Source organism: Lonchura striata, chromosome 3 (assembly GCF_050655825.1).
Source record: "Lonchura striata isolate lonStrDom1 chromosome 3, ASM5065582v1, whole genome shotgun sequence".
NCBI classification, from domain to species: domain Eukaryota; kingdom Metazoa; phylum Chordata; class Aves; order Passeriformes; family Estrildidae; genus Lonchura; species Lonchura striata.
In genome coordinates this window covers 111,768,730-111,783,048 of record NC_140705.1, presented here as the reverse complement: position 1 = coordinate 111,783,048, position 14,319 = coordinate 111,768,730, and the positions used below count along the sequence as shown (strand labels likewise).

At 38.7% G+C, this 14,319-nt stretch overlaps 1 protein-coding gene across 3 annotated transcripts in view; it reads right to left on the bottom strand.

Moving 5' to 3' along the window:
* PCSK2 (proprotein convertase subtilisin/kexin type 2) overlaps nt 1-14,319 on the bottom strand; it is a 108,388-nt gene that overhangs the window by 44,349 nt on the left and 49,720 nt on the right. For all 3 annotated transcript variants that reach the window (XM_031504219.3, XM_085577222.1, XM_085577223.1), the window contains 3 exons: nt 4,830-4,943; nt 3,375-3,483; nt 1,378-1,415 (listed from right to left, as the gene is read on the bottom strand). In XM_031504219.3, the coding sequence (XP_031360079.2) occupies nt 1,378-1,415; nt 3,375-3,483; nt 4,830-4,943 (261 nt within the window). The remainder of the gene's footprint in view (nt 1-1,377; nt 1,416-3,374; nt 3,484-4,829; nt 4,944-14,319) is intronic.

Below are 14,319 nucleotides of genomic sequence, written 5' to 3'. Positions count from 1 at the left end.
CATTTTCCACTAATTTCCACAATATTCACTATTGCCACTCTAAAACCGATATATTTCTGCTAAACCCGACAAATATTTATCTATCAAACACAAAATATTTTGGAATTTAAAAAAAACAAACCACTGTATTACAGCAGGATCTAGTTTTGGTTTCTGGGCATGATCCTAAATTCACTGTCAACAACAGAACTATTATATGAGGTATATTGTGCAGACTTTCTGCTTGTCTATTTGAGACATGATTTTTAGAAACAGAATATTCCCACATACTTTGTCCACACTTGCTGCTGAAAAGTGAACATTCTTTGCCCACATCACATGCTAGAACATACGCAGAGCACAATTTCTGCAAAGAAAAGGACTGCACTTTAAAAAATTATTTATTTCTATCAATTTATGGTAACATCCTACTGAGTTATTTCTCTTGAGAGAGAATTCTGCAGTCAGGGCACAGGGTTTAATTAGCTGTTATTAAGCCAGTTCATAAGGAGTGAAACTGGCTAATCTGCATTCTGTGGTCAGCTGTTTCCCAAATGCCTTCTCCAAAGTCTTCTATATCCACTTATTATCTACCAAATGTGCTTTGCTCCTTGCAACACAAATAGGTTTTCATCCTGTGTGTTTTACTATGTTCCAAACTGCCCATATGTAAAAATAACTGTCTTCCTCATTTCGGAGCTTTCTATCCAAGTGGCTGACATCTTTTTCCAAAATCTCATGCTCACCTCATTCCTCTTTTCATTTAATTGCAATTGCCAACTAAACCACATTGCTCAGCTGAAGCAGCCTGGGCTCCCCTCAGGAAGAGACCTGAAGATTGGAGTGGTAGTGCCAATGGAGGTTTGGAGGGAAACAAAGAGTTAAGAAATTCACTCTAGCCCAAAGGTCTGAATCCTGAGGTTGATTTGAGAACAATAAATTTGCATAGGATATGCTGAGAATACACAATCTGCATGTGCTGTGAAACACTAGATCAAAACACCTGTTATAAAGGAATTAAATAGTTCCAGGTGGTTTCAAAGGCTAATACATGCCCTGCCACAGCTCACAGCTCCATGGCCCTCCAAGTGACAGGGGCATTCTGCATCTTAATAGCAGAGAAAATTCACAGGTTGCTTATTTCTGTCCTAAATCCAATATTGCAAGCTGCAGCTTATTTAATGTGACACAAGACTGTCATTCCTCCACAAAGAGCCTTGTCACATTTCCACTCCTTGCACAGGCAGCCCAATTTTCAGTCTGCTTCATTAAATGGAAAATGTATGATCACTAAGATCAGGAGTACTGCTGTTCTACTCCCTATTTAAAATTTTGTACCAGAGGGACTACAGTAATAAGAAAATCCACATCTTACAGAAAAGGTCAGCATGGACTTACGTAGTTTGATGCAAGATCTGGATGCAGATAATCAATTCCTGCAATAAGACAATGACAGAACAGAAACCAAAGGTTAAGACTTTCAAAAAAGATTTTCTAATGATCACAGAACAAGATTCCTTTACAACCATAGGAAAATAATCATGGTGAATAATGCAACTGATTGAAGTCAGATTCCAGTTTTTAAACATGGACTTTTCAATTATTTATGTCAAAATCCAGATGCCATTTGAAAAAGTGAGCTGAATGACAAAGTTTATTGTTTTGTAGACTAGATCATATTTATTTACAAGGTTTAAATCACAATTTATCTTTGTATGAGTTTTGTCATCTCAAGGCATACAAAATCTAACAAGATTAGTAAGCACTGGACAGTACAGGATAGAAAAATGAGCATTTTTAACCATTGTAAACTAAGTAGGAAATTACCTAGAGTAGACTTGGGGTGATCACTAAAGCAAACATTTCAGATTATATGTATGAAAGAGAACTTTTAACAGTGGATTAAACCATTTTAGCAAATACCTGTGTATAGGCTCCACATTTTGGTAGCATGCTAAAGATTCTAACAGTGTGTAATATACTCATTCTATAGCAAGGCATCTTTCTGTACATGGCAAATGTACAAATCCCAGAGGATGGTGTAACAGAGGTGGCAGATCTACACTCAGCTGGGAAAAGATGACTTATTACACAGCCAGTTAAAACATACAAAGCAATGGCCACCAATCTCATGCTACATTTTCATCATCACCACTCTATCCTGTTTTTCCAACCACCTCCCCATCACATGCTCTATTTTATTTGCAAGGAGAATGCCATTTCATCATGGATTTTCTGATGGAAAGATTACTTCTCATTCTGTAGGGTCCTTAGCAGTAGATTTGCTTTAGGAGACCCTTGATCCAAATGGTAGATGGACAACAAAAATCTCTATGAAGAATCCTGTTATTCAGGCCATCTTTTTTAGAGTTACTAGAAACAAATGATAAGGCAAATTACTCCCTTCTCTGAAAGCTGTATCTGATGGACCATCAGTTTTATTGACACAAAGCTCAAATAATTTGCCATGGTTCCCATCACAGTCGTGCCCTGCTAATCTGAGAGCCAAGTCCTGAGTGAAATTAGGACACAAGAGGTCATCTCTCAGATGAGACTGATCTTTCATCAATACATAAATCAGGTTGCTCAGGGCCTTATCCAACCTGGCCTTGAACACTGCCACAACCTCCCTTGGCAGCCTGTTACAGTACTTCACAGCAAAGAATTTCTTCCTAAAATCCAGGTGTCTGAGTTTACTTTCTTACTTCCACAAAACCTTGCCATAGAAGTAAGCAGGTGAGGAACAGAAATAAGTAAGGACAGATCCTGGCTGGCTCTAGAAAACATATGTGGATACAGGCATTTTATTTATTTTTAATTTTATTCTGCCTCATTAAAGGAAAACATGCAAAATTTATTCCGAAGAGTGTTGAGAGACTGCATGGAATTCCTGTACTTCAGCAAGAACCCCTAAGTAGAAGAGCTGTAACTTCAACTGTACCTTTTATCTTCATCTTTCCTGAACTTAGTGTGAAACTAGCAATATATCTAATATGCAGATCTTCATTGAAATTCAGCATGAAAGTGTTTAATTATTTCAGCTATCAAGGATGACTTTGAAAATAATGTAATTCAAAAAACATTTTCTTAGTTTTGCACAGCAATTTCCTCCTACAGAAGTCAAGGGGAATTTCTCCTTAGGTTTAATGCCATTACAGTGTGCCCTGGAAGACATCTGAGTGATAATTCCAGGCTATTTTTAATGCTTGGATATCCATTCTTCAGTACCCCATCTTTGTATCATATTTTCCCTGAAGATCTCAAAGTATTTACGAAGGCTGGTAGTCTCAACACTACAAGCAATTGATTATTACTTTTTAATCTTTTTTTTAAACTTCAATTACATGAAAAAAGTCTACTTAGAAGTATTAAATTAGTACTCAGTCTTCACTTACCATCATCCATAATTCCTATGGTTACTCCCTTCCCTGTGTATCCCAGCTCCCAGGCTTCAGCTACATTAAGGTCAAGTCCAGGAGTCCCATCTGCTTGACCAGTGTTAATCTAGTACATCAGTGAAAAAAAAAAAAAAATAGCTTTTTTTACTTGACTGACATATTTCCACAGCCACTGCTTTTTCCTTTATGTCTCTGCATGCATCTTTGGTACAGAAAATATATTCCATATGTTTTTGGAGTATGCATCTGTCCATAATCATATCTACTGCAATAATGCAGCTGTAAAAAAAAATAAAACAACAACAAAATAACCACCAAAACACCAATACCTGAAAAAACCCAACACTGGCAAAATTCAGTTTTCTGTGGTTTATAAGATTTGGTTAAACACTGATCCTTTTGGACCCCAAAAAAGGACTTTTCCACTTAACATGTCAGTCAGTGGGTTAATTCAGGAAAAAAGTTAGAACAACTGATTTTACAGAGGAATTTTTTATGAGCAGGAAATAGTTTTTCTTGAAAACAGAGATCTACTGTATATCTTCCTAAATTTTTGTTATTTTTAAGACTGCAACATTTTGATTAACTACCAGAAAATAAATTAATTAACCTTCACTTTCGTCAAGGATAAAATCCCATTCATGCTAATGTCCCTCCAATTCATTTTAAAACTTTTGCCTCAGGAAAAAGAAACCTGCAGCCACATTGGATGGATTCATGAAACATAAGAGATGGATTAAGAGGAAGAAACATTACTCTTAAGTAAAAATATCCTTCTTAAGTTAACAAGGCAGTACTGAATTTACTGAGTATTTCATCATAAATATGTTGCAACAAAAAAACTGACCAGAATTACTTTATAAATATTTTAAATTAAAAAATCATTTCATTTCAAAGTAAAAATATAACTTTTCTTTCATAATTAAAGACTTCTCACTCTAAAAATATGACACAGAAAAATTGAAACAATTAAGCAAAATATTAATTTCCTTTGACATTAGCTTAAGCCAAAATTCATCAGTTTTCAGGTGTTATTTTTTTGACAAATTACATTCAAATTTCCATAAGAAAAGAAAAGCTTTTACTTTTACTAGCAAATGCATTATAATTTTTTAATTATAATTCTACAACAATATTTTTCCTGGCAAAAGCTCAAATACATGAGTTCTAGGGGCCACATCAGCACACCAGCAATGCCCACAGGACATCAATACAGATCTCTTTCAAGCCTTCTAAGGACCTTTCCGTTGACTGAAATGAAATTTATCTCTTGAAATATGCTGGATCTTCCCAGTATAAAAGGGGTACAATTAAAACCAACACAAAAGAGCCTTGGATCCATTTCCAAGTGCTGCATTTGGAAAGAACTGTTGGGAAACACTGTAACTACACAGAACGACTGGAATGACAATGACTTAATTGTGATTACTGTGATTTTGTCTCTGGACTTACCAGGTACCACTGCTTTGTAAATAAAGGATCGTTCATGTTGATGTCAATGTCATTGATGTCTCTGTATCCTCGTTTCCTTCTGATGAAGCCCTCCTGCTGCACAGCTTTCCTCACCTGGAAGGGTTAATTTTTACATATTTACCTCAGCATTCTCAACACAGATAAAAAGCTTTTTTTAAAATTTCTTTTCATCAGTGATAAGGTGTTGCTGTCGAGGCAGGACGGGAATGAGAGGACTCTGACTCAGAAGCTGCTGAGAGCAAAACTGGTTTATTCAAAATACACTGATCTTTTATACAGAGCTTTGTGAGGACCAAATCCATTGGTTCTGAAGTGAAAACAACCCACAGCATTGGTGCAGAGTGCTTGACACACAGTGATAGAACTTAACTATAAACAATGTGAACAACAAGAGAGATAAAGAATTATTTACATTCTTTCCCAACTCTTTCCTAGGCTTTTGCCTGGCTAGAAACTCTCAGTTTCTTCCTTTGACTGAATCTGTGTCCCACAATAAGGATTATGAAAACACACTATTTGTGTTTGTGTCATTCATTTGCAATTTCTAAACCAGGCACTGATTCCAGTCAGAATTCACAAAGAGGTAGAAAGCTCCAGGACTGCTGCAACATCTGTGAGGGGAAGAGACTCCCCCCTGGATATTCCAGGTAGGAATATCCTACCTGGAGTGTGGGAATCCAGAGCTTCCCTCTGGCTGCCCTGGCAGGTCTGGGACCCTGGCAGGGGTCAGAACCCCCCTGGACAGAGCCCCCAGAGACACTGGCTGTGATCTCTGTCCATGGAAAAGAGTTTTCAATCTTACAGCATGAATTACCAGCTCTGAGTGTTTGATATAAATAATAATTAAGTGTGGCACGGGTGCAAAAGTAAAATTTTAGGATTCTAGATGAGGGGTTCAAAGGGGACAAGATGGAGGAAATTGGGTGTGTCTTGTCCTTTTTCTCCTTCTTCATGCCCTCCATGTCTCACTGTGGTGTTGGCATTTTTCTGTTGGTTCAGGCTGGGGACACACTGTCCAACGTAGGTGACAGATATTGGCACGTTCTTGTAAATCCAGCCCAGGGAGTTTTTGGTATTTAATGTTTGTCACATCCCACTGAGGGCAGAGCCCCACACGCTGCCCTGCAGGACAGAGCTGGGCAGGGCAGCAGAACATGTGAGAGATAAACAGAATAAACAACCTGGAAACCAGCACAGACCAATTATGGTTTCTGCTTTGGCAGCGGGGCAGAAAGACAGAGACTTTCTACAATCTCAGAATCATCAATACCTCAGATTCCAACACTGGAGAAAAAAACTCAGCTTGAACATGTTTTAGACACCAAACAATGAGCATAAAACTGAGCCCCTCTCCAGGCATCACTATTCTCATGAGCCCTCTTGCCACAGTTTTATTTTTTTTGTTGCCACCAAAATAGAAGCTGAAATTATTTAACAAATCCCAAATATGTCACAACTCCAAGCTGTAGACATTTGACAAAATGACAAAGCAGGTCTCAGCCACACTTCTACTTTTTCAGATTTTTCTCCAGGGCATTATTAGATCATTAGATAACTTTTCCTGCCTGATAGGGAGGGACAATCTGATTATTTATGCTTCAACATTACACATGAGGTGAAGGATTCCTATAGGGGCTGTACATGTGCTGGCAGCCTTGTCATTTTATTCTGGTCTGAGAAATCTATCAAAAATAATCCCCCCAACTCCCCTCTTTACAGCAGGACAGGACACTGCCAAAGAAATTTTCTGGGAGGAAAAGAATCTGGTGTTGTGAGCTTTCATCATACTTCTGAAGCTCTCAAAAATGTCTTGTAAAGTGATCTACTTTCATGGATTATCCTTGCAATAAATAAGCGCTAAATCAATATATTAGCAAGAACTATATGGCAAAAAAGCCACTAAACTGACCACACTGGCTGAAGTACAGGATATTAAAATACAGGTTATAAAACACAAGTCATCACAGGTTTTCAGAAATCCTTTTCTTTATGCAAATCAAAAAAAAAATTTAAGGAAGCACTGTAGACTATAAGAAAAGTTAAATATGCAAACATCTTTGGAGCTTCACATGCCAGACCATAACCAGCTTATTTGGATCCATGCAAAAGAGCCTTCCTAAAGGAGACCCGCAGTGGCTGTAGCTGGAGTGGTAATATGTACTAATATGTGCTAACATATTCACAGACCTTGCAAAAGGTGCTGTCATCTTTGGCATACTCATTTTGCCCTCTTTAGCCTAACGTGGAAAGGAGATAGATGAGGAGTACTAACATTTAATTGTAAAAAAAGAAAAAAAAAGGGGGAAAAATTAAAAAATCTAGCCTTCCTGATCAAAGAGGAATGCTTAAAAGCATTAAATACATGTTTAAGTGCAGCAAGAAGGCAGTAAGAGCCCCTAACATTTACTTACGTGTGTTCTTGAAAAGAATCCATGGTTATTAAATAAATCTAATAACTCGGAGAACAACTTCTATATGCATGACTTTGGCATTTCAGATTAAAAATGCAAACATATGAATTACTCTGCTGTGTCATAGCAACTTTTATATATAGTGTCAGTCAAAATCAACACAGGAGAAATTAATCCAAAGGTTCAATCAGACCTTAGGACAGTTGAATCATTCTTGGAGGCATCTTTCTGTCTCAGTTAATTAAAGCATGAGCATAAAAGACAGTGCTCAGTGAGGTGTCTGTGACAGAGATGAAATTGGGATCTAACTGATGGGGGCTAAAAGCTGTTTTCCTCTATTTCCTACAGCTCTACTGTTTCACTATAACCCAAAAAACCTAATTCACAGAGAGCAGGATGGGGCACAGCATGGCCTGAAAAGGCAGCTGTGTGTCAAAGGTTTCTAACAATATATTTGTATGAATTTTATCTCCTTAACTAAAGGCACCAAGTGGTAAAACACTAAATTGATGCTTCCATTTATACGTGTGCTCCCAAGACTTGTGCAGGTTGATTAAAAGTGGAACAGATGGCAAGTAAAGAAAAAAAAAACTTAATATGAAAGAAGCTGGTAAGGGGACAGTGACTAAGCAGGGGCCACACAAGGTGCATTTTGTGGCACCAGGTGGCTGCACACAGTAAGGAAAGGTATGAGCAGTGCTTGACAGAATTGAGAAAAAGCTCAGTGATGCCATGGAGACAAAACAACACCTGCCACTCTGCCTCCTCACCCCTGCCTCTCTGCTTGCACTGCAAACCCCAAGCTGTCACCAGAGAACATAATTAGGAACAGGAGACAAGCCTCATGCAGAGGGATGCCAGAGAAAAAGATTTCAAGCATTTGTGCTCCCACGTAAGCTCGCTGCCTCTGCAGGACCTGCCTGAATTAGGATTAAGTAGAAAGGGATTGCTACTAATTAAAAAGCAATGCTGGGGAGGCCTGGCTTGTCTTTTAAGACAGGAGAGGAAGAGAGGGAGCAATCTGCAGAAATAGCACAGCCTGTTTTCCCTCTCCAGTATCATCTCGTTTGTCTGATTTGTTCCATCTTTACAATACAACATAGTGTATATTTTGCACACATAATGTGTTTTTTAGCTGTACACTAGGAGTACAGCTATTTAGGAAACCACCCCAGAAGCTCATCATCAATCAGACAATAGCAAAATATATAAATTATAATTTCCTGAGACATGGAAATACACCCCTCAAAGAGGAATAATCTTCACTGAGCTGAAACCACTCTGCAGGCTGTTTTCTGAATGTTTCACCTGGAGAAAGGGCATACAGGATGCCACCATCCACAGACAGAACAGTCTCAGAAATTCTGGGACCTCTTTTTCGCCACAAAAAATGAAGGGGGTTTCTTCATATTTGCAAATGACTGTAAGTCATACAATTGAATCAGGGAAAGATCAGGCATTTTTGTGGGAAAAAAAAAAAAAAAAAAAAAAAAAGAGTTGAAATTTTTTGAAAAGGTCTTGGTAGCTTTTTCCATGAGCTACAAATTGCCTTAGTCAGCTGCCTTGCAGCATGATCTTAACCAGCACAAGGTAAGAACTTGCCTTTTTCCTCACAAAGATGCGTCTAGAAAGCAATGAGCCCAAGAACAGGTAACATCCATACATTCCAGAAAAAAAAAGATCCCCAAAGAGCAAACTTGGAAAATGATAATGCAGATCCAGTGATCTGGGTGAAAAACTGCCCATTTAGGGCTGCACACAGCTGACTCAGCACAATCCTCATCTTCTTGAGAACTGGGTACCTACAGTAGAAAAATGCTTTTTTTTTTTCTTCCCAAGAAGGAAATTTCTGCTTTCATGTCTAGTCTAGATCAGGAGAGGAACTGCAGCTGATTCTACTTCTGAAAGAAGAGTAGGCTTCCCCAGTAATACATCAAGTACCACATCAAGGTTTCAGAAACAAGAGAGAAGATGTTTTTGTGTACTGGAAACATTCTCATCTTGTAGCATCCATAACCCCATCTGCTTGTGGAACCCAGCCTTCAATCCCACACACAATGCAACCTCACACCAGCTTTTAAATCCTTGTTTCTCTAACTGAAGCAGAAAAAGCACATTCATAGGACTCAGGTTTTTGATAACAGTCACTAAATGATTCAAGCCTGTGAAGTATGATATTTATTAGAACCTAGTGAAATAATAAGATTTTCTTACAAAAATAGCGTGAATTTTGCCATCTCAAAATTAGGCTTATTTAGCTACAATAACAGCCTTTGTTTCATTCTTAAGTAATTTCTTCCTTTCTAATTAGGATACAAGTTTAAGTACAGATCAGAACCTGCTCATCTACTTTATTAGCATAGAGCTAAATTATGATGAAGTGACTATCTGCGTTGCAAGAAGAATGAAGGTCATGTATCAAAGGTAGCCCATGGATGGCTTTCTTTACAAGGAAGAAAATGCTTCAACTATTGATTTTTACCATACTTGTACTTGTGCATGGTGCATACAATCACTTGGATGATAATAAACCAGCAGGATACTGGATGCAGAACCAATTAACAAAATAATCGATTGACTGCAGTACTGCTCTGGAAGGGCCAGGAACTTTACTGTGCAGCACTTTACTGTGCTCTCTGCTCCCATGAATGCCAAGACAATCAGCTACTAATTTTAAAGGAACAGGGTTAATTGCACCAATGAGATCCTGCAGTTAAATGACTCTGTTATATTGAGCATAAATGACAGATTTGCTAAATTATACCAGTGGGTGTATGAAAGTGGAACAGTACCCACAACTTGAACCTCAAATACCAAGAACTTCAGAACAGGAGAATTTGAATCAAATTCCAGAGGAAGAAGGCAGTCCCAACTGATGACATCGAATAGGCATGATAGGGGATTTAAAAACCAACAAGCACACAGCAGTGAGTTGATCGATCACAGGAAGTAATGGTTCTTTTTTCTCTAAAGCCTCAGGGTTAATACAGGCCTGTTCCTGAAGATGAAGAGGAAACTGATATCCTGCATTTTTGAAGAAGTCAGGCTGGTGGCTGGACTCAGGCCCTATAAACTATACTGAAGATCAACATCCCTTGAAGGTAGTTTGGGACAACATGTCCAGATGCACAAAGGCATCACCAAACCACCTTTAGATAGTGGAATGCTGTGCTGACTGCTGGCAGCATTAATTTCTCATATCCACAGAATCATGGTGGCAACAAAAGAGAGAGACAGAAAAGTTCAGCTGAGCCAGTGATCTGCACCTGCAACCTGTTGGAAAACATACCAGATTAAAAATGTTGGTATAACTTTAGTCAAGGGCGTTTGTTTGCCTTTGCCTGGGGAAAAAGAATTTTAAGTTTTTTTCCAAGGCATTGCTCCTCTAGGTGAGGTCTGATGAACTTAACATCTCAACAGACTGGGAATAGCCCAAAAGATAAAAGGCCACCAGCGGCCATCTATGAACATCTACCCCAGACTGGCAGGGTTGGAGACATCTCCTCCAGAAAAGATGGGTAAGAAAATCAAGGAATGAAGACCTGCTTAACATCAGAAGCAAAGAAATCTGGATCAATTCGAGACCAAGTACTAAAAACTACACAACTTTAGACAAATGAACACTGACCCATTTTATTTCTATGAGTTTTGACTGTATAAAAAATATGAAAAATCTAGTAAATGTCATGTGTCATGGAATGTTTCTCTCTGCACACTCAGGCTATGTGTGGATGAGATGATTTCTGTGATATATCTTGGCCAGGTAATAAAGTAATGCCTTGTCTTGCTAATATTAAAAATGTTGTTAGAGGGTTTTTGTTTTTCCCACAGTTTCGGTGACAAACCCTTTAGAAAGTTATGAGAATGGGACAGCATGTACATACAGGAGTTTTAGGGGTATTGTCCATAAATTACATCCCTCTGCTGCTAAAACCAGGACAGTTACTGAGTATATATTTTTCACCTTTGATTTCTAATTTTACTTAGACAAAGACATTTAATTTTACTATCCACTCCATCTGTATCACGAGAGGTATATATATTTAAGAACTAAAATGTCAGAGAGGACCACCCATCTCACATTCTACATTTTTGTTAAAGCCACGAAGTAACCCTTTTTTGTGTGACTCTCCACTCAAGTAAAAGTAATAGCATTGAATAAAGTAATAGCAAAAAGAAAGTACTGATCTAATTGAACTGCAACAAGTCAGATGAACAAAGCAAAATTGAATCACTTTTAAATGGTGATGGGGACAGCTCATTTCTATAAATGAAGTGTAACCAGCCCACGCTAGAGCAGCCTGTCCTTGAGGGACTGCACCCCCTGCAAGTGACCCCACCCTGCAGAGGTTTGGGGAGGACTCTCCCCATGGGATGGGCTCAGGCTGGAAGTTGGTGGAGAAGTCTCCAGTGGGAGGGTCCCCACAACTCCTCCCTGAGCAACCAAAGAAAGCACAGGTGAGGAAGTGACCATAACCCCATTCCCTGTCTCCTTGCACTGCTGGAGCTGGAGGTAGAGTTGGGAAGGAGGGAGGGGTGGAGAGGAGGTGTTCTTAAGGGTTCATTTTACTTTTCATAATCCTGCTCTGATTTGGTTAGTGTAATAAATTCAGTTCATATCTCTACCTACAACCTGTATTGCCCATGTTTGATGAGTGATCTCTCCCAGTCCATATCTCAACACATGAATCCTCCTTTGTTATATTTTCTCTCCCCATCTAGCTCTGGAGAGGAGTGACAGGCTTTGGCAGGTGCCTGGCATCTGACCAGGCTCACCCCATCACACACAGCAATGCAGAAAATTGATGCCTTTTGCTGTGACAGACTTGGATCCATCTGCTCGGTTTCAAAGTTTCTGAGCAGGGATATCAGGGGGCTTGTGAGTGTCACTGACCATCCAATTCTTACTAATAAAATGAGAACTGCTCCTCTCAAGCAAACTAATGACTTTCAAAGGCTCTCATGGATCTCTCCATACCTAGCAACAAGACACTGTTGCTAAATGTAGATGTTTCTGAAGGATTATTCATAACAGCTTCTCAAGGGTCTCCCCAGCTGTACCCTGGGGAGTGTTTTGTACAGGGACTTACCCTATTTCTGTTACAGCAGAAATCCCGTGTTAGAACACAAATCCTTAGAAATCTGGGAGTTTATCAACAGACCTTTCCCCACCACTTCTAAGCGAAGAACACATGAAGATTTTTTTTTTTCAATTTCAAATATTTCATTTTTTTTCAATTTCAAATATTTCAAAATTTGTTCCACAAAATACTTGTATCACTCTTTATGCATTTTTAAATGGTTATTTTCATAACGATAAGCACAGACAACATGATAATTACTTTGATTTATAGGAAAAGTAATGTTCCCTGTAAAATAGTTATTTTTCATTGTTTTTAGCCATCCCTCTACCTTGCTTTTACTTTTTTGTTACTAGTTGAAACAATGCCACTGGATAACAAGGACCTCCTGAGTATTTTTATGACCACATTTGGATGTTCTGGACTAGTTCTAGTTTTACCCTGCCTGTAACCAGCCCCATTTGCCATCCCAAACATGTCTAAGCTTACACAGACCAACAGCAGATACTAAAATGTCTGGACACTCATGCTGTCTCCCCAGACATCCCTCTTGGCATGTCTCCTCATTTTTATTTGACTCCAGCTTATGTTCCTTGAATTTTTCCTCCGTCCCTCTCAACTTGCTATTGCAATGTGTCACACCTGTGGGTGAACAAAACAGGAACAAAACACTGTACAATGATAAAAGACTTACTGGTTGCATTCTGCACTAAAACCTGGCATAGCTGGGACTGCTCATTAACTTCTCTGCAAAAATCACAGAAAATCCTAACACTAGAGGTACAGCAGTGTAGGGAACCAACCCCAGAAGTTCGTCACCAATCAGACAATAGTAAATTATGAAGCTTGAACAGCCTGAGTTCAAAGGTTTCACACAGGCAGATAACCTTTCCTGATGAAAACACAACTTAAAGGACTTCAGTTTCAACCAAGTTCATATGTTTTTTTAGAAAATACACAAAAACTACCATCCTTCTGCCTTTTTTATCTTTTGTTTTGCTGTATTAGTTCAGCTCTTGGTAAATAAGGAGCTTTTAAAAATAAAAGAAGGGGAAAGGAAATCAATATTTTTGTCCATTTAGCAGGCCTCTCACAGTTCAGTGACATTCAGGATGCAGAGAGTAAAGAGACAAGGAATCAATGTGTAAGAGGAGACTGCAGATCATATTCAACCTGCTCAGCCAAGCAATCAATATCTCCTCCAGCTTCTAGTTTGAAATGCAAGTGAGCTGGTCAAGCTGCAATGGAAAATCAATGCTGAGTATGGATGGTCTACAATGGAAAATGCCAATTTGGTAAAACAGGAATTTTCATGGGATCATGCCCTCTTTGACAAGATTTTTTTTTTTTGCCCTGGAGTAGAATTTATTAAGTGGAAACACTCAGAGAGAGGAAAAAGCCCTGCATATCTTGATATTCTATGCAATGCCTGAAGAACAAGCAAACTGGTTCACATCTCTGCTTTCTCTTCAGTTGGGCAGGAGTGGCATATCAGGATCTACACTACCACAGGTGCTGGCTATTCTCAGAAATCTGTTTCCTTTTTTTTTTTTTCCCACTGCTTAAACAAGCCAGCATGAGAGCAAGAGCAGCATTTCTGAAATCTTAAGAAGTTTCCAAAGGAATGAAAAACTTCTTCTTATTCTACATAATACCAAAAAAAGACAAAGTAAATTATACTTTCTCCCATGTCTTCTTCCAAGATAGCAGGATAGTCACTTCAGTTACAAAATCAAAGATGTCTATAAGAAAGAAATTCCCTGGAGCTGGGCTATAACTATACATTTCTCTTTCCAGTAGATATGCAGAGACTGCAAACCACAGGGACACTTTATCAGCAGCTTATGGGTAAATTTTGTACTTTGCTGTCTCACCAGTTACATGGGTCAAAGAAACAATCAGCCTTTCCAAATAAATCTGAATATTCACCCCTCAGTGTGGGTATAAACAGCATGCCTGGTGACAGAAAAGAAAATT